The sequence below is a fragment of the Medicago sativa genome, chromosome 3 (assembly GCF_051527215.1).
Source record: "Medicago sativa cultivar Bolivia chromosome 3, Bolivia_mono, whole genome shotgun sequence".
NCBI classification, from domain to species: domain Eukaryota; kingdom Viridiplantae; phylum Streptophyta; class Magnoliopsida; order Fabales; family Fabaceae; genus Medicago; species Medicago sativa.
Window position 1 is genome coordinate 99,208,396 of NC_140751.1, and position 22,717 is coordinate 99,231,112.

Here is a 22,717-nt window from a genome sequence, read left to right on the forward strand (position 1 = left end):
AATGGGACCAGGGGGGTTTTCGACGGAATCTTTATATTACAGGGTTGGAATCGAAATAATCTTTTTTACAGGGGGGAAAACCGGAACTCGCCTATATTACAGGGGGGTAAAAATGTATTAACCCTTTATTTTAATATGAGAAAATGATCATGATTTTTGGCTATCTTAAATTATATTTTATTAAATAGATAGCAGACGTGATTAGAACTCTAATTTTAAAGATCAAGATGTGTTTGTGATATAAATGATAAATCATCAAATAATTTTTTGACTATGTTGGATGCGTACAAATTTTTTATTTTGTTATCTATGATTGTAGCTATCTGTCTCGTTGATGTTATTATGGTAGAATAGTTTCAATGTTAAGAGACCAATTAATTGTTGTTTGATATATGAAACATAGTTGCAGCAGTAAAATTAGACCGAGTATAATAATATTATTAACTGTGTCTCTATTTCCTAATTACTACTAAATTAGAACTATGCATTTTCATGTATATTATTGTTCTGTTTCTTGCAATTTATGATCAACTTGTACACTCTCAAAGTGTGGGAGTTTTATATTGAGTTCAATAACATGATTATTGATCTCTCATACACAATGATTGAATTCTTATATTGTTCTTCAACTAATAGAGATTTGGTTTAGAACCTCATTGCATTTCGGTTTATATGTATTATGTAAAACCAGTGTCTATGAATGAGCTTTATATATATGTGACTAACTGTGTATGAATGAACTTTATATGTGACTAAGTGTTTGATGGATATTTGCAGAAGCCTGAAAATTTTGTTAGTATAAATTTTGTGATATATACTTCAATTTGTGTGAAATTTTTTTAACTATATTTATTGTGGGCGAATATAATATATTTATGATTGGGAGAATTTAGTGACGTGTGTATATACGCTTTGTATGCATGAGAATATATATTTGAGAATATTGTTTGATTGTGAAATATTATTTAATATATTATTGGAAGGAAAAAAAAATTGAGAAACTTATAGAGATACATATATGATATGCACGAGTGAAATAAGTGCAATAAAGATGTTGTTGCTTAATTTAAGCAGACCTGAATATATTTTTTGTGGCACTTGATAAACTCATGAGATATATAATGAGATACACCTTAAAATATTGGTGACATATATTGTGGATTATCCATTGTATTAAAATAATACAATGATGTTTAATTTATCTATGTGTGGATTTATTTTTCCCAATGTGGGGTGTTGTCACTTGAAAAATAATTCAAGCAGACTTGCATAAAATTCACACATGATTTTATATTTACCCAATGTGGGGGTGTTGTCGCTTGAAAGTATTTTCAAGTAGACCTGTATAATAAATCTAGATGTAGATTTAATTTCCTCCGATGTGGGGGTGTTGTGGCTTAGAATTTATTTAAGCAAACCTATGATAATATATCATAGATGATGTTTTGATAATTTATATGAGATACTGGCCGAGAGACGTCTTGGTCAATGTATTATTTGTGATTTGTTGATACATCTGCTGTATAGTTAAAAATATATATACATCGAAGGGGGATGAATTATGTCCAATACAAAAATTGAGAGCGATGGTAACCCAACATAAATTGTGAAAATTTGCAAGGTTATGTTCATATGGGTAAGAACAAGTCGCTTGTCAATTTGATGAGACACTATCCATTTTATTTTTGGGAATTCATCCTTATGGTGTAGGATAGTGTAAACTACAACGTTGAAGGTTGAGTTTATAAACTCTTAATAAATCTATAGCTCATATATTTGAGTGGTGTGCTTGACTGTGGTGTACACTTGATAGATTTACCTATACGAGTGTTGGAGGTGGGGCCGCCTCTATGAAAGGTTGGGCAGACTTTCTAGAGCCACTCATGAAATCCAGGCATAGGTGCAAGGCCAAAATGCACCACACCGCGTTGAACAAACTTTGGACGAGAGGTCAATGTGAGTGATGAGGTCACTGATTCACATACATAATGAGGTTCATAGAGGTTATAATCTCACCGACAATCTAGTGGATCAAATTTCATTTGCTCTATGTGCTAGTTCATAGTCCAAAAGACACTAGTGCTTATGCATTGATTTTTCACGCTCTTGGGAACACCTAAAACTTTAAAATAAATAATTGTGGGGGATTGTGGGAATTTTTTGATTGATTAATTATTTATTTTAAAGTATTATTATATTTATTATTAATTTTATTAAATATTATAATCAGTTTTCCTTTTGACTAAGTGGCAATCACGTTTCTATTTCTATTCCAACTTCATGTACTTATGGTTGCAATTTACCTGGTCAAATGTATGTGCTCCTATTTACTTGCTATGTAACTGTCCTATTTACTTGTTATGTAACCGTTGAAAGCTAGGAATAATTATGATATAATTTCTGTTTCAATGCCCATTATTTAGAGGCTATTATACGTATGTGTATAAAATAAGAGGTGGGTTTGGGTGCACGAGGTACATAGTGCATGATAGAACATATATGTTAGCCATTTTCATCTCTACGTTTTATAACAAATAACAAATATATATAAGTTCCCTTGAGCGTCCAATAGTGGTTCCTGAGACCTTGCTAATTCACGTGCGGTGCTAGCAAGAAGTGACTGTTGTATCCTGGAGAGTACTAGCTATGAGACCTATCGCATCGGATGATCCATCCGGGGTGACGAAATACTCTTAAACCCAGTACTTCGTGCACGCCTCAGTCAATAATCGATAAGTTTACTTATTCTCTATTCTATTGTATTTAGTGTTTTATTATTTTGATGCTAATATTTCTTGTTGTTTATTACCTTATAATAATTCTGTGTCTAATTTTTCCAACATTTTTAACTTTTCAAAACAATTGAACTACTTTTTTTAAAAAAAAGGAAGTCGAACTACTAAACCCCTAATTGCATACCATTTGACATTCTTAAATTAAATTAAACAAATACCAAAAGATTTTTTTATCTAAAAAAATATTTTAAAAATCATAATCCTAATCCTAATTAGATACGGTCGGTCCTTTAAGACCAAATTAATTATATAAGGAATAAAATGTTTTATTTAATCGTACGAAAAATGGAAAATGTTTTTTGTTTTGTAATTTGAAAAAACAAAGCAGTTCTTCTCTCTCTATCTATCTCATTCTCTGTACTAGAAAATCTAGAAGCATAACAAATCACTCTCATTTTCATTTTCATTTTCATTTCCCTCCCATCACAGATCTCTAAACACTTCCATTTCCCTCTCATCACAAACCCTAATATCTCATTATACATTGTTTATTTACCCTCTCTTATATACGATACTTCACTCATCAATGACTTTGGAACTTTCGCGAATCTCTCTCATCTTCATGGACCAACGCTATCTTTACGATGCCTGAGTTGCGTACCCGACCTCGCATAAACCGTCTCACTGATAACGCGCCGCCGGTCGCCGGCGGGAGGAGAGCCGTCGCTGCCACCGCCGCACAGACCAGAAGGAATCGGAGGCAGAAGAAGAAGAAGAACACGATCGTTGCCGAGAAAATCGAAAACATTGTGAATAACGACGACGAAACAGGAGTAGAGAGATTGAAAGAAGAGGAAGGAGAGAATAAGAAGAAGGCAGTGGTTAGGGTTTCTAGAGAGGAAGCTATGGATGAGTACGATAGTGGTGGCCGTAGTGCCGATAAAGCTCCGGGAGCCGAAGAAGAAGGGAGTACAACTCCACTTCCTGAGAAGGTGATTTTGATTCCTCAGAAATGTTCATAGTGAAGCATGCAAATGTTTTTTTTTTCCTTCTCTATTTTTGTTTCTTGTTAATGTTTTGTTGCTAATTCGTTGTTTCTAGTTGAGTCAGACGTTATGGATTACAGCAAATTTTTTTGTTAGAAGATAATTTTTGTCATGTGTTAGGAATTTTAATGTATTTTGTTCTTTCTTAATTACAGATTCAAGTTGGTGGTTCTCCATTATATAGATTAGATAGGAAGCTTGGGAAGGGAGGATTTGGGCAAGTCTATGTTGGCCGACGCGTAGGAGCTGGTTCTGGTGCCGTTGAGGTATGTACGGTGTTTATGTCTGCCATTGTGGTGCTCCGTGATTGATACATGTTGCCATTTGGGTGTCTGAATTTTTTAATTTTGTAAGGGTTGTTACATAATATTTTAGTTGGAAAAAAAACTTTATAAAATGTAAGGGCGTTACGACCGTTATTTTGTGCCGAAGCAACGGGAATAGATATGGTGATTAAATAACATTGTTGTGGGAAAAAATTTGTACACCAAAGGCATCTATGACTTTTATAGATAGTTACAGATATTGCTCCAATAATTGCAGGTAGCATTAAAATTTGAGCATAGAAACAGCAAAGGGTGCAATTACGGACCTCCACATGAATGGCAGGTTTACAAGTGAGTTTACCCTCTTTTCTGTTTCAATAGAGTGGAGCTGCTTTGCTGAAGGCATTTTCTATGCATGAATGCTAACTTTGCCATGCTCACTTTTTATAGCACATTAGGTGGTAGTCATGGTGTTCCACGAGTACATTACAAGGGACGGCAAGGTGACTACTACATTATGGTATGTGCTTGTAAGTTTTTTAATAAAGTAATGGGGGTTTCTATTGTCTCTGAAGGTTTTTGTAACATAATGTTACACACAGGTCATGGATATGCTTGGCTCTAGTCTATGGGATGTTTGGAATAACAACTCACACACGTAAGTATCTCTCTGTAATTTTATTGAAATGTAATTCATCATATTTTTTGTAAATGTCTTGGTCAATATAGCATGTCTAACCTTAGTTCTTTTTTGGATCTAGGATGTCTACTGAAATGGTGGCATGTATTGCAATCGAGGCTATCTCTATATTAGAGAAGATGCATTGTAGAGGGTGAGACTCATTTTCCTGGTTATATTATATTTATTATTTATACATGGGCTTTCTTTACTAACAGATTGTCTATGGGGCAGCCTGCTGCCTGAGTCTCGCCTTATGTTATCATTTGGGTGTTCCGTTTTTTTACCTCATGGGGAAACACGTTCAATCATTTGTTATTGACTATGCGTGTCACAATGAAACAACATAGTTTTTTTTTTACCCCGAGGTTGAGCAACATTTATTTATGCAAAAATAAATCGGTTGGGAAACTATTACATCTGAAATTCTTCTGATTTAGCTCTGGATCATATAATAGAATTTGTTCATACTGTTTTACTAAATTAAGTGTTGTGGAGGAGAGGTTTCTTGTTATCCAGAGGGGTGAGGTTTCTTTTTATCCAGTAGGGTGAGGTCCATGCTAAGGGTACCAGGATCAGTGTGTCAAGCTTAATAATTTTAACTCCCTGCAGTTTTCTCATTAGTTCAGACTGAGAGCAGGAGTTAACCCAAGTTCCACTTGCTGTGGCCTATGGGGTGAACCTGTTTGGCACCTGAGATGTGCTCATGAAAAGTTGTGCACACACTTCATTTTGAAATTTTTCCATTACTGTATCTCAATTAAATTATTATATCATTCTGTGATTATGATAGGGACTTGGGTATTATGGGATTCATAAGTCCCAAATCAAGTAGTATGGCGTGTTGGGTGAGTATTTTAGTAGATTGGTTCTTCCTCCTTGATAGCTAGCTTTTAGGATTCCTCAAGTGCTCAGATACTTGTCATATTACAGTGTATGATCCATGCCCTCAAATTTGTTTTTGTTCTTCCCCTGCCTGCAATGGTCAATTAGTAAATACTTAAATTGCAATTATTGCTTTATCAATTACCATGCAATACCAATGTTAGTAATATAATAGATATACAAGTTTCAAATGATTTTTGTACATGTGCTCTAGTATACGTGAATTGCATCTTGTTGCAAAGATCAATTTTTCATCCTGCTGTTGTTGTTGCAGATATGTGCATGGTGATGTAAAGCCTGAAAACTTCTTGCTTGGACCCTCGGGAACCCCTGATGAGAAAAAGTTGTTTCTGGTTGATCTTGGATTAGGTAAAAAAAAAAGCCATGTTACCCTTTGATGCTTTCATTGTCAATGAAGATATGCTTATTCTCTCACTTTTCTACACAGCAACTCGTTGGCGTGATAGTTCAACTGGCCTTCATGTTGATTATGATCAACGCCCAGATGTATTTAGGTTTGTTCTTTATTTAGCTTCTACAAACCTTATTTAAATCAATGTATGTATGGTTTTTGAATGATTCTGTATATCATATTCTTGGCAGGGGAACAGTTCGTTATGCTAGTGTGCATGCACATCTTGGTAGAACAAGTAGCAGGAGAGATGACTTGGAATCCCTTGCTTACACGCTTGTCTTCCTTCTTCGTGGTCGGTTACCTTGGCAAGGATATCAGGTTATCTTTTTTCAAATTTGCTTATCAATTTTTTTTCTTTCAAATTTAATTACTTTAGTGTTAATACTACAAGAAAAGCATGATTCTTATGAAATTGTTTGTTACAGGGAGAAAATAAAGGATTTCTTGTCTGCAAGAAAAAGATGGCCACTTCACCCGAAGCTTTGTGTTGCTTTTGTCCTGCACCTTTCCGGCAGTTTGTAGAATATGTAGTAAATTTGAAGTTTGATGAAGAACCAAATTATGCAAAATACATATCCCTTTTTGATGGAATTGTGGGTCCAAATCCTGACATTAGGCCCCTAAATACCGAGGGTGCTCAGAAGGTACTTGGTTTATTATTACTTTACATGTGTTATATCATTTAAGGATCCAGAGCCATACTCTTAAAGCCCTTTTATGGGTTTGTGTTGTGAAGCTTATATGTCAGGTTGGACAAAAGAGAGGACGATTGACCATGGAAGAGGATGATGATGAACAACCAAAGAAGAAGGTCCGAATGGGTCAGCCAGCAACACAGTGGATTAGTGTTTACAATGCTCGTAGACCAATGAAACAAAGGTTTTGAGCTGACATGACATGATATTTTGCTGTTATTGTATAGTTGACCCAATTTTGACTTTCTATATTTTGGCGTAGGTATCATTACAATGTGGCCGATGAGCGGCTTTCCCAACACATTGTAAAAGGAAATGAAGATGGTTTATTTATTAGCAGTGTGGCTTCTTGTGCTAGTCTTTGGGCACTCATTATGGATGCTGGCACTGGTTTCACATCACAAGTTTACGAACTCTCTTCCAGTTTTCTTCACAAGGTTGGTTAATTTTCATTTTTCAGTTACTCTACTATCTATTGTAATACAATTTTAGTGATATTTTTATTTGCGTTATATTAAATTCATTTTGAAGTTTATACAATTTGACAAATCATGAATCTGTTTCACAGGAATGGATTATGGAACAGTGGGATAAGAATTATTACATCAGTGCCATAGCTGGAGCTAGTAACGGGTCCTCATTGGTTGTAATGTCAAAAGGTTAAAGTCATATTCTTGATGCATTATATATTTAGGATGGAAACAGTTGACTTGACTATGCATTGCATGATATGACCAGTAGTGTTGTGTTTAAATCTTGTCTCACTTTTATTTGTGATCTGCTGTTCCTTACAGGGACCCAATACATGCAACAATCCTATAAAGTCAGTGACTCGTTTCCATTTAAGTGGATCAACAAAAAATGGAGGGAAGGATTTTTTGTCACTGCTATGGCCACTGCTGGCACTAGATGGGCAATTGTTATGTCCCGTGGTGCTGGATTTACAGAGCAGGTTTTTTTCTTTGTTTTAGATTGAAAATTTTGTGACAGTGAAGAATTCTATCTGACATGTATATCTTCTTTTCTCTCTAAACTCGATGCTAGGTTGTGGAACTTGATTTCCTGTACCCTAGTGAAGGTATTCATCGAAGGTGGGAAAACAATTACCGCATTACTGCAACTGCTGCAACGCCTGATCAAGCTGCTTTTATTTTAAGTGTCCCAAGAAGAAAACCACCTGATGAAACTCAAGAAACGCTCCGCACGTCTGATTTTCCTAGTACTCATGTTAAGGTAAAATTGTGCACCTGATTTTCATGTATTCATTGTCAATCAACTTTAATACATGCTTATATTTGATATATTTTTCTGCAGGAAAAATGGGCAAAGAACCTCTATATCGCATCTATTAGTTATGGGAGAACAGTTTCATAAATGGCTGATATTTTTTGAGATTCCAGCTGATATGATTTTGACCTATTGCAAAATTCCCGCTTGCCTACACATCTGAGTTGGGAACTGAAGATCCTCCATGATAAATTTCTTGTAGAATGCAGTTCAGCATTGGTGCTTGCAGTATGCTACACCTTTCTTTATGGTTGTCATCATATATTATATGATACAAAATCTATGCATCATGTTTCAATGCTGTCAAAAGTATTTGAGCTGTAAGCAAACTTAGATCTTTTGTGTCAATTGGGACAACTCTTTTAAAATGAATTTTGTACAGTTCTAAACAGTAATTATTATGTTGAAGGCGTAATTATTTTTGTTTGATGATGGTATTTTGCAAATATGCAACTAAAATTTTCCAGCGGGAACTGGGTGCTATAAGTAGGCCTACCTTGTACTTGGCTCTTTTATCCTTACCTCTTGATTTAAAGCTACTCCGAGGCTCCTCAATGTCTGAATTTGGCCTTGGTGACAAAAAGTTGTTTACTTTTCCAGCAGTTTGTAATAGCGTAATCATTGTGGTCACAATATTGTTGTTCTAGTCTTTTATGTGATAACCATATACTGTATTATTTTCAAATGCACCAACCTATGTATTTGGTTTCTTTGGGTTTTTCTCAAGACATAAATATGGTTGGTTTGATTGATATGAAGGATAGAGTTTCTTAGGTTCCCCCCCCCCAATTATGCTTAATTTTATGTTTGCTTGCATCTTGTTTTTTAAAACTTTTCTTTTTGAACTTATGGTTTGTTTGCATATTGTTTAATACGTTACTGTGAATGTTTCAATTCAATTGACTCTCTAAGAATGAGAGCTGTTTAAGCATTAGCTCAGTCTGTGCTAGTTGCAAATAATTGCATTCTATCTGTGTTGATACTCTGAAAGTTCCTCTTTATTTTTCTGACCAAGCTGTAATTCCAGTATCAGTCTGCATGATGGATTTCTGGTGATTCATCCTGAGTGGATGCTTATTTTGTTTGATTATTTTTCTAAAACAAGCACTGCAAGATGCTGTTTTGTTATTCGTTGGAAGTTGGCTGTCTTCAAAACTCGTCTTTGGAGTTAATTTGTATACCTCTTCTCTGTTGAGTATTACCCGAGTCCGTGACACTTAGAAACAGGTATATAATTTGCATATATTTTTATTCATCTTATGCAGCCTGAGATTTGTGATGAATATAAATGTCTTATATGGATGAAACATGTGATGCTTATATGGCCTGATGGCATCTGAGCTTCGTTCCAAATGTTTTGGCTGTTACTGATGTACATTTCCTCCTCTCAAATCAGATGTTCAGGTTGTGTAGATGTTTCTGGTTGTCCAATGCCATGAGATGAGGCTGAAGCAGCCCATGAGTCAAACAGGAAAGTTGTTTAAGGATTTGTTTTTTTTTTTTTGGGGGAGCTAACCACATGTGATTATTTCCACTCGTTCAAATATTTGAATTTTCTGTGAAAAATTGAATGGTCAAGATTTTTAGTTTGGAGAAATTCTACATATTGGTTAACATAAAGTCTTTATGATGTCCTCTCCTTTGCAGTTTTGTTCTACTTCAATTATCAATCTGTGGCGGCTGCAGGCTATTAAAGTTGTGTCTGTTGGTAACATTCATGGAATTGATATCTCTGTCCCTCTTCCCCCTTCCTTATTTCTTCCCATCGAACACCTCCCCGGTCTTCTCCCATGTTCCCCTTTTCTGTTCCTTTCTCTTCGTCGTCCTTTCTCATAATTTGCTTTTATCTAGTAGTCAATTTTGCAGGTGTTTTGTTGAATATGTCATTTTGTTCTTGAATTGAAGAGTAGGATGTTTTGCCCGATTTTGTTACTTCCAATAACGTGATTGACGAGTTTTTGATAGTTTATTGTATGGTGTTCTTGTCAATTGTTTTATGAAGTCCGAAAAATTCAAGGTGAATTTGATTTTGGAAGAAATATGAGGTGGTGTGTATGACTCAATCATTGCATTAGAAACAAATTCTTGAGGGCTATGGATGGAATGTTTTTTATGTTCGTTTGAGCCCTTGAAAGAATGTTTTTGATGTTCTCTGAAGTCGTTGAAAATATTGCCCTTTCATAGTTGCCAATTGAGTCTTTTTTTGAAGATTTTTTTTTTTGGTTACAAATGTTAAGAAACAGCAAAAGAAAAGGAAACGAAACAGAGAAAAGAAAAAATAGGAGCTAGGCTCTCAGGTACAGAGTCCCGGAAGCATCATTCTTCAAGCAAGTGCGGAGATCATCAGGAGGTTGAGTGTAGATCAAAAGTCCGTCGTCTATGCTGGCTCCTTGTTTAGCAAAATAGTCAGCGCACTGGTTAGCCTCTCGGAGAGTATGGTTGAGCGAATAATTCACCGTTGAAAGCAAATCTTTGATATCTTGAATGAGAACAGCATGAACATGGAACTTGGAGCAGCTGCCTGATATAAGACTGATAGAAAGAAGAGAATCCGAGTATAAAACCATATCTGTGATGCCCATGTCCTTAGCAATGGAGATCCCATGGAGAATGGCAGTCAGTTCCGCAAGTAAAATATCAGCGGTATGCGGGATGAAACCAGAAAAACCTGTCAGATATAAACCCCCTCCGTTACGAATTAAGCCTCCAAAACCTGCTCGAGCCGGAGAACCAATGCAACTTCCATCTACGTTGATGATAGCGCAACTGAAGTTGTTACTATTCCATCTAACATATCTGTCTGAAGCCGGACCAGTCGCTGTGCTATTGAAGCAAAGATTGATGTCGTCTACTGAAGCGTTGATTTGAAAGGCCAGCCTTGGAAGCGTGATAGTTTCATTGCTCAAGCACAGAGCATTGCGGCTCCGCCAAATCCACCATAAACCTGCTGCGAACAGGCTTGTGAGATTGCCTTTCAGCCCATTCTTTATCCAATCTTCAATACTGATAGAGGAATAAAAGGAATGTTCAGTGAACCCAATGTGCTGCCATATATTCCTGGAGAGACTACAATCACGGATACAATGAAATATGGTTTCATCAAAAATTCCACAACGAGGACAAGTTGCTGAAGGAGTGATCTTTCTGTGATGGAGGAGAGACAAAGTGGGAATTGCGTTGTGACACATCAGCCATATAAAGAATTTATATTTTTCCGGGATTTTTTGCCTCCAAATCCAAGACCAAGAAAGAGTAGTACCAATGTTAGTTTCATTGAGGGAGAGAAGCCATTTATAACCACTTTTGGTAGAATATACACCGTTTTTGTTGTGAGGCCAAATGAAGTTATCATTGACGGCATCATTGAACCTATAATTGGTACTGTTGATAAAATCCAACACAACTTGAGGGAGGGAAGTATACAACATTTGAGACCGATGAGCATTAGTGGTGACATCCTTAACCGTAAGATGGAGGTCATGGATGTCAATGATGGGGACAAGGGATCCAAGGGGACCAAATTCACTCCAAGAGCTGAACCAGAAGGAAGAAGAACCGGATCCAGGGCGCCACGAATAGCCTGATGAAAGAACATTTTTGGCTCGGATGATGGAAAACCAAGTGGGGGAGCTGCTGCTTTTGGAGGCGGCATTGAGGATGTTTTTTGAAGATTTAACAACACATAAAAAGAAGCTCAACGAAGCTATCAAACATTTAAAACTAATTGATTTGCCTGTTGTGCAATCAAGTGGAGCAATGAAATGAGGCATCGAACGTTTTTGCAGGTAATTTAGTTTTCACAAATTATTTCAAGGAAAAAAACATTTTAAACCAAAAATTGTTTTTAAGTGAATAAATTTTGATTAGAAATGAATTATTTATGTTCAGATATAATAGTTATGTAATCATGTGTTGAATGATAAAACAGATGCAAAACCAATTCTGGTTGCAAATATTTTAAATTTCATCTTTTAAGTTGGAATAAATTCTAGAAACAACATAATTTGTACCTGAGAACACTCAAAATGTCAAAAATAAATCTACATTTTTTTTAAAGAAAATCTATACTTTTTATGGTAGCATTCTTCACTGATACAAGATATCCTTTTTTGGCAATTAGAAAAATTTAGGCATGTGTTCAAAATTTGATGCAAGTTCACAAGTGGTTAGAATCCCCAAATACACACAAAAACGACTTCTCTTTTCTACTTAATCTAATCTAAATCTTTCATCCTTTAGTGGCTTTGACTAGGCCATATGCTTGAATTCACAAAACTATCTTCCCCTCTTTTGTGGCTTATAGTTGATCTCATGAAAGTCTAAGAAACAGTCTACAATCAAGCGATCATAATCAAAGATTAAATGACTCCACAACTTGCAAGATTCAATAGATTATGTATCTTTTGCATAACTTTACTACCTTAACCTTGTTCCTCTATACAATGACAACAAATCAGCTATCCAAGAAGATCATAATCCAAAGTTTTGCGAGCATATTAAACAGTATTAAACTATTGCCACCTTGTCCTCGTGAGTTTGGCTCAGTTGGCATAGACAATGCATAAAATATGCAAAAAATCAATTTGTACAAACGCGAGGACGGTACACATATGCCCCAACACATTTACCTCGATTAATTGGGATTTGAAAAGCTAAAAATACTTATTTTAAGATCAATGATCACGGGTCGTAAATTGATTAATTGGACGAGAGATAGATAAGTAAACGACTTCAAACTATAATTTAAACACATGTTTTGATTGCTCATGCAGCATTTATATTGTAAACTTTAGATACACGATTCTTATCGAAACGTTACACCTTTAATCCTCTTCCAATAGCATCAATATTTGTAACAAGACAATGCTCATTTTCACAGCGTTACAGAGAGAAGACTGGAGTTTGTCTAAGTTAGTTGCAAGTTAGCTAGGACTAGTTAGTTTAGTTATGATCAATATATATAAAGTGTATCTTAAACTCATTGCAGTAACTTACAACTAACTACAAAGAGGCAAGGCCATAGTTCACACCCTAATGCATTGCCTGCTTCCTAGAAGGGAGTACTCTTCTCAAGATGGAAGAGAAAGAAGAGGCCTTGTCAATGATAGTTGTATCAAGTTGCAATGTAAGGATGGCAGGTATGAAACCAAGAGGGATGCTTAGAGTTGGAAGATGATGAGGTGAGGCTGTGGTGGTATCTAAGTAAAACTTCACAGTAAACACTTAACCTGCATCAGTGGTTCTATTTTAATTTCTTTTCTTTTTAATGTATACTTTTGTTTTTGTATTTTTGAACTTGTAACGAGTATCTCTTGCATGAATAGATTATTTCTAGTTGAGAACAAAAATTGCATCAACAAAGGAACCATGTCGTATTTTTCATTAGTTAAAATTTATCTCAATTTTTAATTATGTGTTGGAGTGAAAAAATACTAATCACAGTATTCTAACGATAAATCTAAATATGATTCTTCGTGTCTTTTATAGTGACCTTCCCTACTAAAATAATAACAGAAAAAATAGACATAATTTAGTAACAACTAAACAACATTTTCCATTGCTAAAAAAAACAGCATTTTCCAAAAGACCCACCCCTTCTAATTTCTACGCACATTGACTCCCGACCTAATTAAAAAGGGAGGGAGAATACATGTTCTAGCTTTAAAAATTGCGCAGAAAATCATCCAAATAGTCAAAATGTCAATTGCTGTTTGATTCTTGCCATATCCAGGTAACTGCAAACTGTTGGAAAGCTACTTACCCAGCTGGAACGTCAAAGAAATAATGTCATGTATATCTAAGATCTTGGTCTGTGGCAAAGTCTCCTCAAGCGAACTCTTTCCTAGAATATAACAAAAAGAAAACATAGAAAAATTATAAATCACACATGAAATGGTTAGCACAACCAAAATGCAGAAATAACACCCACCTCGTTGTTGTCGTGATCATATCGAATTAAAATGTGACACCTGCAACCTCGGATATCATGCATTCTCCTTTGGATCTCTACAATGTGAGCATCATAGTAAATTGCTTGATCTCTCCTCTCCTAAAAACACATTGAAACTGTCAAGTTAATTTCATTGATGTCCTTTAACTGTTCTATGGTGAGGAAACTTTGACCTAAATCACCTGGAAGCACAGAACATAGTCTCCAACTTTCAGGTTGGAACACTCCGTGTTCTCGAAAGGAACTGAGCGTTCCCGGACTGAATTTTTTATGTTGACCCACTCATCTTCCTCAGCTCCAAACCCAACAAATCTGACTCTGACTTCCTTTACAAAAGGAGAAACTGTTTAAGCTGGCAAAATCTAGTACACCCTATAAGGGGAAAGCTATGAACATATAATTGTAAAAACTTACAGGTTCCCCTGTGCTAAGAAATCTGTGTGCAAGAAATGTCTCAACATCGTACCTGCAGCAAACCTTTAGACTTGGACAAATTGTAATTTAAAAAGTGCCACTGATGTCATTGTCGAAAATACTGTGCCTGTATGTCTACGACTAGGCAAAAGTGTAATTGCACAAAATTTAATGATTTAGTTGGTAGTAAGAGTTTTGAAAATCATTGGAGGAAGAAAATTGGCTCCTATATACTATCTGTTTTATGGTTTATAGTTAAAATTGGCTCCTTTCACTTGAAACACACCACACATATACATATATACAACTTAAATGAATGGTCATCAACGCCAGATTTTAGTCAAAGAATCTTGACCATCCATGTATAGTTATAAAAGACGAGAAAAGTTAAAAGATTATATAGATAGATACAATGAGCCTCACAATTTTTTAGCATGTATGATACGGGAACTCTTATGCAAACTGCATTTCCAGAAATTAACTGAATACTACAACACAATTTTAGCCTATTATAGATGTGAAAAAGTTCAGCTACTTATTATACAATTCGTGCCACAAAAAATGTGTCTCCACAAAAACTGCTATAACAATAAAAAACAATTAATAATAATTTGATACCGACAGTGACATCAATGGTACTTTTTAAATTACAAAACAAAATGTTTAATGCATAATTGAGGATTTCAAGCAATCTTTCTGTCAAATCGAAAGCATGCCAGGAATACAGTGAGATCAGTGATGAAGCTATAAACAATCTATGGACCACCAAAGTAAAAATGGCATTGAAGATTAAAAAATAACAATTTAGTGTGGATTAATATCAGCATGTGGTTTAATGTTTCAGAAAAGTATTTATTAAAACCTTTCAGTGACATTAAAATTTAAAATACTTCATATATGCAGAATTCACGAATGGATTACTAAAGAATTTAAGCTAACTGCATATGTGCTCACCATGCTTGGTCTTTCGAAGATCTCGCTTCAAATTCCAACTCTGACGAGTCTCGGGTGTTTTCTCCTGCAAAAAACTCATTTCAGACTCAACCTCACTAGAAGTGCTGGTTTAAGCAGTTGGCTCAAATATTTGCGAACACAAGGTAGAATCTAACTAAATAAAAAAGTAAAGGAAAACAGAAAGTGGGAAAGTTCATGATCCTTTTGATAGTCCCTCATTGCTTCCCAGTCACTTCCATGTCCTTAGTGTCATTTTCTTAAAACTAACATGTCTCTAACACCATAATCAATGCAGTTTAACATCAAATTGACATTATAAAGTTTCACAAGCCGCATTCTGAAGTAAATTACATCAAATAAAAAAAAAAATACAACATATCTGAAGTGACCCTAAAGGCCCAAACATTGAAATACACAGGACAATGTGATCATTAGAATGCTTGAAGACAGCACCAACTATCCTAACAACGTTTAAGGTAATGTAGGAAGTCTGACCTTCCTTGCATTGAGGAGAAACCAATTCATTTTGAGGTACTTTTGGTGAGTCTTGGAGTCTAGTCTGAAACCAACTATGTATCTAAAATTCCCATAAAAATAAAGGAAAAATTAATTAAAAGTGCATTTCAAAGGAAAAAAAGACAATATTTTTATAAAAAAAAATGCTACATAGACAAGTAAAGAAAAAATAATAACCTGAGTCCATTTGATGACAGGTTTCCCAGCACGACCAGATGATAAGCTACAAGACAAGCGTGTGTTCATTAGTTGTTGTTAGAAAATAAACCGACCAACAAAGAAACAATGATTGAGAGAGAAAACAGACTTGAAACTTTTGGCTAGTTTTTGGTAAAAATCGAGGGTGAATGATTGTCCTTTTGATGATTCCCTTAGCAATTTTTCCATTTTCTCAATCTGAAATGAAATAAGATTAAAGGTAACGGTTATTGAATTGAGAAAGAGTGAGTTTAGAGAGTAAAAGAAAAAAGTAGGAAGGTACCTCAGAATTGGTGAATCCAGAAAAAATAGGTCTGTTACGAGGACGCAAGCGATCCATCGTCAACTCAACTCTTTTCTCTCTCGCAACAAACAAACTACAGAATTATGTTATGTTAGTCAAACTATCAAACTATAAACCCTTCCTCTTCCCACTTCCCACTTCCACTTCCACTTCCACTTCCACTTCGGGGCTTCTCCCTATTTTGTTTTAATAAATAAAAGGGTTAAATAGTCCTTTATTTAATTTTAATTGTTCTTTTAATCTTTAATTTTTTTTTTATTCACCGAGTATTAGCCCTTACTCAATTCAAATTTATTTAATTTATACTTAAACTCTTAAGTTTTTGAATAATTTTTTTGCAAACATGATTAGAACATTACTAAAACGCAAAAAATTATCGTAAAATTTGATTTCTACATCCAGATTTTATTACTTTTTATCCTTAACTTTTGTCATTTCAAAAAATTCATATTTAATTCATTTCATGTTAGAAAATTCTAAATTTTAGTAAATGAACATTTTATAGTGTTCTAAACTTGTTTCAAAAAAATCGTTCAAAAATTTAAGAGTTAAAAAATCGTTCAAAAATTTAAGAGTTTAAGGATAATTAATCAAATTTTGTTTTAGCAGGGACTAAAATTATAAGTAAATTTTTTTATAGGGAGTAAAAAAAACTATTAAAATTAAGTAAGGACTAAACTTAAAAGCTCCTAATTTTACAGGGACCACAGACATATTTAAAAAAAAAAACAAATAATAAAAGAGTAAAAAAATAGAAACATAAAAGACTAAAAAAGAGAGAAAAAAAAAAGTAAAATACCCCTGTTGTGAAATTAAATTTACAAAATCAAGCCATTGATCCTCCCTCTCCAAATCGCCATGGATCGGCGGAAATCATCGGCGGCGGAAATCTCAAGTTCAGAAGCCTTTACAGTAAACTTGTTATGCGGTCTTGGTTTAGCTCTAGCTTTCTGGATATCTAACACTGTCTACTCCATCAACCTCGTTACCGATCCTTCTCTCACTCTCTTCCTCATTTCGGTAACCTACCTACCTACCTACCATCTCTTTCTATTTTCTGTTATTCAATTTCTCAATTCTTATCTTTTAATTCACTGCCTTCGTCGTCGTCGTCGTTTAGATTATTGAGCTTCCAATCGTCATCCTTCTCTACAGTCGCTATCGATACAATCCTCAACAATCTTCGGTAATGCATTGCATGCCTCTTCCTTCCATGTCAATTCAATAATAAACAATATTCTATCTTTTTTCTGTTTCATCATTATTTATGTATGTATGTATGTATGTTCTATATGCAGTACCTGCGAGCTGTTGCCAGAGGTATTCTAGGACTCCCAGCAGGTTAGTTAGTTCAAATATCATTGCTACTTTCACATTTTACTATCATTTCGCTTACAATACAATGTCATGAGAGTGACTCTGTGTTCTATAAAAATTGATGATACTTCTTCTATCTTTTACTCTGCAGGGGCATTGCTAAATTCTTTAGCAGCTATCGCTTTGGGTGCGCCTGTTACCTTTCAGTAAGTTAAATCAGTTTTTCTGGAGTACATTATTTTTTTCTGCTCAGGATTGAGTTCATTATTGATAAGATAGAGGAATCCAGGAATTGTTTAGATTGACTTTTTTAAGTTTATGAAAACAATGTATGACATGTTCATAAGCTCTCAATGATAGCTTTTGAATACAACTTACAATGTATATGAAAATAATTTTTAAATAAACACTAATAAGTGTTTATGTTATAAGCGCTTAATTAAAATGTTTATCTTTATCCAAACAGGGCCTAAGTTTAAATAGCACTGCTCCTTTAAACAAAAAGACTTGACCCCCCTTCTATTATGTGTAAAAGATGCCCTTTCATTTTCAACTTTGAAGATCTCCTAATGACTAGAGTGTACAATGATTTTTCTTTTCAAATTTACCTGAAACAGGTTCCTGCCCAAGACTCTATATTGGTCTCTTATGATGTCATTGTTCACAGTGAGTGACTGATCCATTGCCATTTTCTTGCTTACGGTTACTGTTTCTTCAAGACTATGTTTCTGTTATTTATTTTATTGAACTCGTCTCATATTACTAAAATGCTTTGCAATTCATCTTATTTTAGTAGAAGTTGTGTTCTCATAAAAGAAATGTTGGTGTTAGCTTAGACTTTTTCATGTTTAAACAAAACCACATCTATTATCCTTCGGTTACATGTTATCAATCATCTGGTCTACAACATACGTTTGATCTGATTCAGTTGGGGAAGGTTCTAGATATAAGCCATTGATATTTTTTTACCTCACTGTAGAAAAGCTCGACAGCCAACATATATTGAAGTGAAAGTGAGTTGCATCATTATCACTTTCAGACATGTCCCCACTATATCAATTCAAACATCTATTTTTCTTGGAAGATTTTTTATTAAGATCTCCTACAACTATATTTCAAGTAGTGAAATGAATTTCTTATCAATCCTCTTCCCCATCCCTGAATAAATTACATCTTTACACTTTCATTGATGCACAACTTATGCTATTGCAGACAGTTCCAGCATCGTGTGTTCTTGGTTCGTCATGGGCTGATTGGAAACGTATATTTGCACAAACAAAGTATGTTTCAGTTAATTTTCTTAACTCTTTACAAGTTTGGTTATGCAAAGTTTTCCACACAACGCAATCTACTTATTTGGTCCTTTCAGTTTGGTACTTGTATTTACATTTTTATAATCCTTGTACTATGTTTAGGCCGAATGGATCTATTGAGTACCTGATTTGTTTACATGCCCATGGAGCAGTTATTGGGGGATGGTTTGGGGCCTGGCCAATGCCGCTTGACTGGGAGAGGCCCTGGCAGGTAATTTCTTTTTTCTGGTCCTTTGTACTTGAGATGATTGATCCCTGTATACTACCTAGAGCGAATAGGAAGAGCAGTTCTTACTATTACCAAAGTTACATTTCTTCCACATACCTCTACACATTCTCTTCCCTAAGTCAATTACTTTATTTTTGCATATATCATCCCTCTTTAACTTGTTTAATCACTTGAAGATGTTTCAGTTATTTATATTCATGTTTATGATGACATTTTTTAAAAACCAGCATCTCTCTTCTTACTAGCTACTATGCTTGAAATGTGTTTCAGAAAGGGAAAGTTTCTGTGCTATAGCACTAATAAAATAATAGGTTTTATATAAATCTAAAATGTAGAAGTACCATGGTCTAAGATGGCCTGATTCATCCGTTTACTTTTTGGCATTGTTTATCTTGCTGAAGGATACAAGAATTGCTCGCCAAACATTAAAACTTCAATATAGTCATTGGAATATAAATTTATTGAACATCTCCCTTTAAGATATATACACTTCATTCCTAGTTTTGTTCTGTTGTTCTTAAGTTCTCTCAATTTGGTTGTTAGAGTAATCTGTTCATCTTAATTTGTAGGAATGGCCTATTTCTGTAAGCTTTGGAACATTAGCTGGTTACCTGGTGGCATTGGTTGCATCATTAGGCTTTGTTCTTGCTCATCGTAGTAGGTTGCTACATGTCAAAAATGAATGAAGTGCAAATGACTGATTCTGGTAATTGCTAAGTTCATAAAATATCATCCAATTTTGATACTTTGTTGAAATCATTAAGAGGGGATAGAAACGAAGAAAAATATAAATAAGACTCTTAATAGTATTTTGATAATGTCATTCTATGAATTTGCCTGTTGTTAAATCTTGCTACCAGTAATTCTATTCATTCTCAAAAGGGTTAAATATGTGGAGTGTAACTATTACAAGCGAGTACAAAAAGACTACCATCATCACAGGGCACCTAATTTACAAGGAAAAAGAATCATTGATATGTCACGAGTTTAAGCGCAACTGCAACCTACAAGAGAAGAATAAGATACGTTGTCCGACTTGAAGACCACTTTAGGTAAAGCATTTAGGTTGGGGAGGGTCCTAAACCATTTTAGCAAAAACTTTAACTTATTTATATGATGTTAGGATGATAATCATATGTTATGAATTCACTCGTTTATTTAGAATATATAATGTAACGACGATAATGTCAGATCTTGTAATATGAATTTTGTTTTGTTCAATTTAGACATTTAATGCTCCATTATATGTCGTTTTCTCACTGGTTTTGCTTGAAATAGTGACAATCAATCAAATGAGAGATACTTCCATTAATTGATGTCTATGAACTGTTATTGCTGTTAAGTAAACTAACTGCTCTCTATCTTTATTCTCTGACCTTTTTCTTTTGGTATAAAAGTGCACGACAGTTCAACATACGGAGACAGCAAAACCAGTTATATCAGAGCTAAAACTGAAAAGCAATGTACGACTATTGCTCCACAATCCACATATACGATTGCCATGCCTGTGAAGCTAAAAATATTGCAGTAGAAGTTTTCTTAATGATTAGATCAAGTAAAGGCAAGAGTTCCTTTTTATTACTAGAGATCCTTAAATATCTCATTCTTATTTTTTATTATTACATGAGAGTATAAAAGCTAAAAAGTTACTTTAATATACTTTAGATAGCCCTCAATCTTTGTTCTCTTTTCAGCACATGACTATGTCTACAATCCATTACTAGGCCGCCCATGCTAGAGAAGCTGCAAAAAATACAGTTAATTTTTTTTCCCGTTAGAATGACTCACAATCAGACAGTTATAAAATATATAGTTGTATATAGAGAGAGTATTATAAAATATCTATAAAAAGTGCAACGAAGCTATGTTTAATTAGGAAACTGATCTACCCACCTGCTTGAGAAAGAGCCCAGTTGCTGTCTTGTTCAATATGCCAAGCAAAGTATCCAAACAATCCATTTTGCTTGGCATAAGCAACCTTGGCAGATATACTCTGAGTGTCATCGTATCCATACCAATCTGTCCCTATGAAGCAATAATTAGTAACATATGTGGAATTGTACACAACCTGCGCCCCAACATTTATTATATCCTTGTACTTCACTGCCCCAAGCCCCTGTGTAGCTTTATCAAAAATATCATGGTTATTAGGATCTGATAAACTCCACTTGAAACCGTAGAAAGGTACACCCAATGCTAGTTTGCTTTTTGGAACTCCTAACCCAATCCATTTTGTGATTCCTTCATCTGCACTGAACTGGCCTGTCGGGTTTTTCAAAGGAGCAGGTGGTTGTGTCGTGGTTGGATAACTATCTGAGGTGAAAAGGTCATAAGTCATTACATTGACCCAATCCAAGTTGCTTGCAATATCCTGACCTGGGTAGTATTCCAATGGGGTGATCTGATCAGAGCCACCCACTGCAACAGATAACAGCAGTGCCGGCTTGCCAGAACTGCTAGACTCTTGGGTCACAGCAGCTCTCCACTCTGTAATGAGTAAACCGAAGTTGGCCTTGTCTGTGTCTGAGGATGGATACTCCCAGTCAAGATCAAGACCATTGAAGTTGTTATTTCTGGCAAGTTGGATTGAAGAATCTATGAACGATTTTCGGCTACTGGCTTGGCTAGCCATATTGGCAAATTTTTGTGCCAAAGTAGGACCACCCCCACCACCAATTGATAAAAGGGTTTTCACTGAACTACTCTTTGCCTGAATGGTTTCAGTGAAGGTTGAGAAACTAGCTGCGTTTGCAGAAGAAATGGTGACTTGGTTGGTATTAGAATCAAGGTCTGCAAATGCACAGAACAAGTGGGTGAAATAAGAGGGATCAATGTCAGAAACTGCAAGGCCACTATCAGAATACCAATAGCCACCTTTAATTTCAGCTTTTGCAGAAGAGAATTGGAGTTGGAGAATCATGAGGAGAGTAGAAATCAAGAGGAATGAATGTTTTTTTGAGTAGGCCATTTTCTGGGTTGCTATGCAGATTGTCTCGGATAAGTGATATATAGATAGATATATAACAATATAGCAGCACATTTTGTTGACTCTTCTCTTGCTTGTTTAATAAGTTTTCTCCTCCAACCTTAGCTTATCGTATGGAACTGCGGTGCTTTCTCGGCGTCGAGAACTGTTCTCCTAAACAAAACAAATAACAATAAAAATGGTAGACTTTGTTTTTTACCTAAAAATGAAAGATTTCTTTATTATTATACAAACAATTTTTCTAAATCTTTCTCTGGATTCTTTATCCATATGTAAAAGAATGGGATTCTTGATTTTATTGCAAAAACGTGTTTTTTATAACTTTAGAATGAATATTAAATTGTTTTTTATAACTTTAGAATGAATATTAAATTGTATGCAAATTGTGATTGTGATTATTATAATCAAATTATACTGGTATCATACTTGAACGGTTATCCACAAATAAGTTAAAGATTACAATGCCACTTTTGAGAATCGGAGGATTAACGCCAAATAAATAATTTTAAAAATGATGTGATTTTTAAG

The 22,717-nt window shown here is 34.9% G+C and overlaps 4 protein-coding genes across 6 annotated transcripts; 2 read left to right on the forward strand and 2 right to left on the reverse strand.

Moving 5' to 3' along the window:
* Positions 1 to 3,188: 3,188 nt before the first annotated feature.
* Positions 3,189 to 8,437, forward strand: LOC146942765 (Protein kinase family protein). The gene is made up of 16 exons (XM_085756832.1): positions 3,189 to 3,727; positions 3,937 to 4,047; positions 4,325 to 4,398; positions 4,498 to 4,567; positions 4,650 to 4,705; positions 4,809 to 4,880; positions 5,886 to 5,980; positions 6,060 to 6,126; positions 6,215 to 6,344; positions 6,452 to 6,670; positions 6,763 to 6,905; positions 6,984 to 7,158; positions 7,290 to 7,380; positions 7,516 to 7,673; positions 7,766 to 7,954; positions 8,036 to 8,437. Exons 1-16 carry the CDS (start codon positions 3,380 to 3,382, stop codon positions 8,093 to 8,095), a joined length of 2,058 nt encoding a protein of 685 aa, XP_085612958.1. The 5' UTR covers positions 3,189 to 3,379; the 3' UTR covers positions 8,096 to 8,437.
* Positions 8,438 to 13,487: 5,050 nt separating this feature from the next.
* LOC146942766 (protein SAWADEE HOMEODOMAIN HOMOLOG 1-like) lies at positions 13,488 to 16,429 on the reverse strand. The gene is made up of 9 exons (XM_085756834.1): positions 16,324 to 16,429; positions 16,150 to 16,238; positions 16,020 to 16,065; positions 15,822 to 15,903; positions 15,327 to 15,390; positions 14,373 to 14,424; positions 14,141 to 14,284; positions 13,938 to 14,057; positions 13,488 to 13,850 (listed from the first exon to the last, which is right to left on the reverse strand). The coding sequence occupies exons 1-9, from the start codon at positions 16,378 to 16,380 to the stop codon at positions 13,806 to 13,808; spliced, it is 699 nt and encodes a 232-aa protein (XP_085612960.1). The 5' UTR covers positions 16,381 to 16,429; the 3' UTR covers positions 13,488 to 13,805.
* Positions 16,430 to 17,164: 735 nt separating this feature from the next.
* LOC146942767 (phosphatidylinositol-glycan biosynthesis class F-like protein) lies at positions 17,165 to 20,979 on the forward strand. Of its 3 annotated transcripts, none has more exons than XM_085756838.1 (9): positions 17,165 to 17,364; positions 17,465 to 17,530; positions 17,643 to 17,685; positions 17,813 to 17,867; positions 18,279 to 18,327; positions 18,874 to 18,941; positions 19,077 to 19,185; positions 19,773 to 19,909; positions 20,601 to 20,979. In XM_085756838.1, the coding sequence occupies exons 1-8, from the start codon at positions 17,203 to 17,205 to the stop codon at positions 19,887 to 19,889; spliced, it is 669 nt and encodes a 222-aa protein (XP_085612964.1). In that variant the 5' UTR covers positions 17,165 to 17,202; the 3' UTR covers positions 19,890 to 19,909; positions 20,601 to 20,979. The 3 variants fall into 3 exon arrangements, with proteins under 3 accessions (XP_085612964.1, XP_085612963.1, XP_085612962.1); XM_085756837.1 differs by lacking the exon at positions 20,601 to 20,979 and adding an exon at positions 20,086 to 20,447; XM_085756836.1 differs by lacking the exon at positions 20,601 to 20,979 and having other exon boundaries at positions 19,773 to 20,447.
* Positions 20,750 to 22,193, reverse strand: LOC146942768 (class V chitinase-like). Its single transcript, XM_085756833.1, has 2 exons — positions 21,097 to 22,193; positions 20,750 to 20,946 (listed from the first exon to the last, which is right to left on the reverse strand). Exons 1-2 carry the CDS (start codon positions 22,169 to 22,171, stop codon positions 20,924 to 20,926), a joined length of 1,098 nt encoding a protein of 365 aa, XP_085612959.1. The 5' UTR covers positions 22,172 to 22,193; the 3' UTR covers positions 20,750 to 20,923.
* Between the last annotated feature and the right edge of the window lie 524 nt (positions 22,194 to 22,717).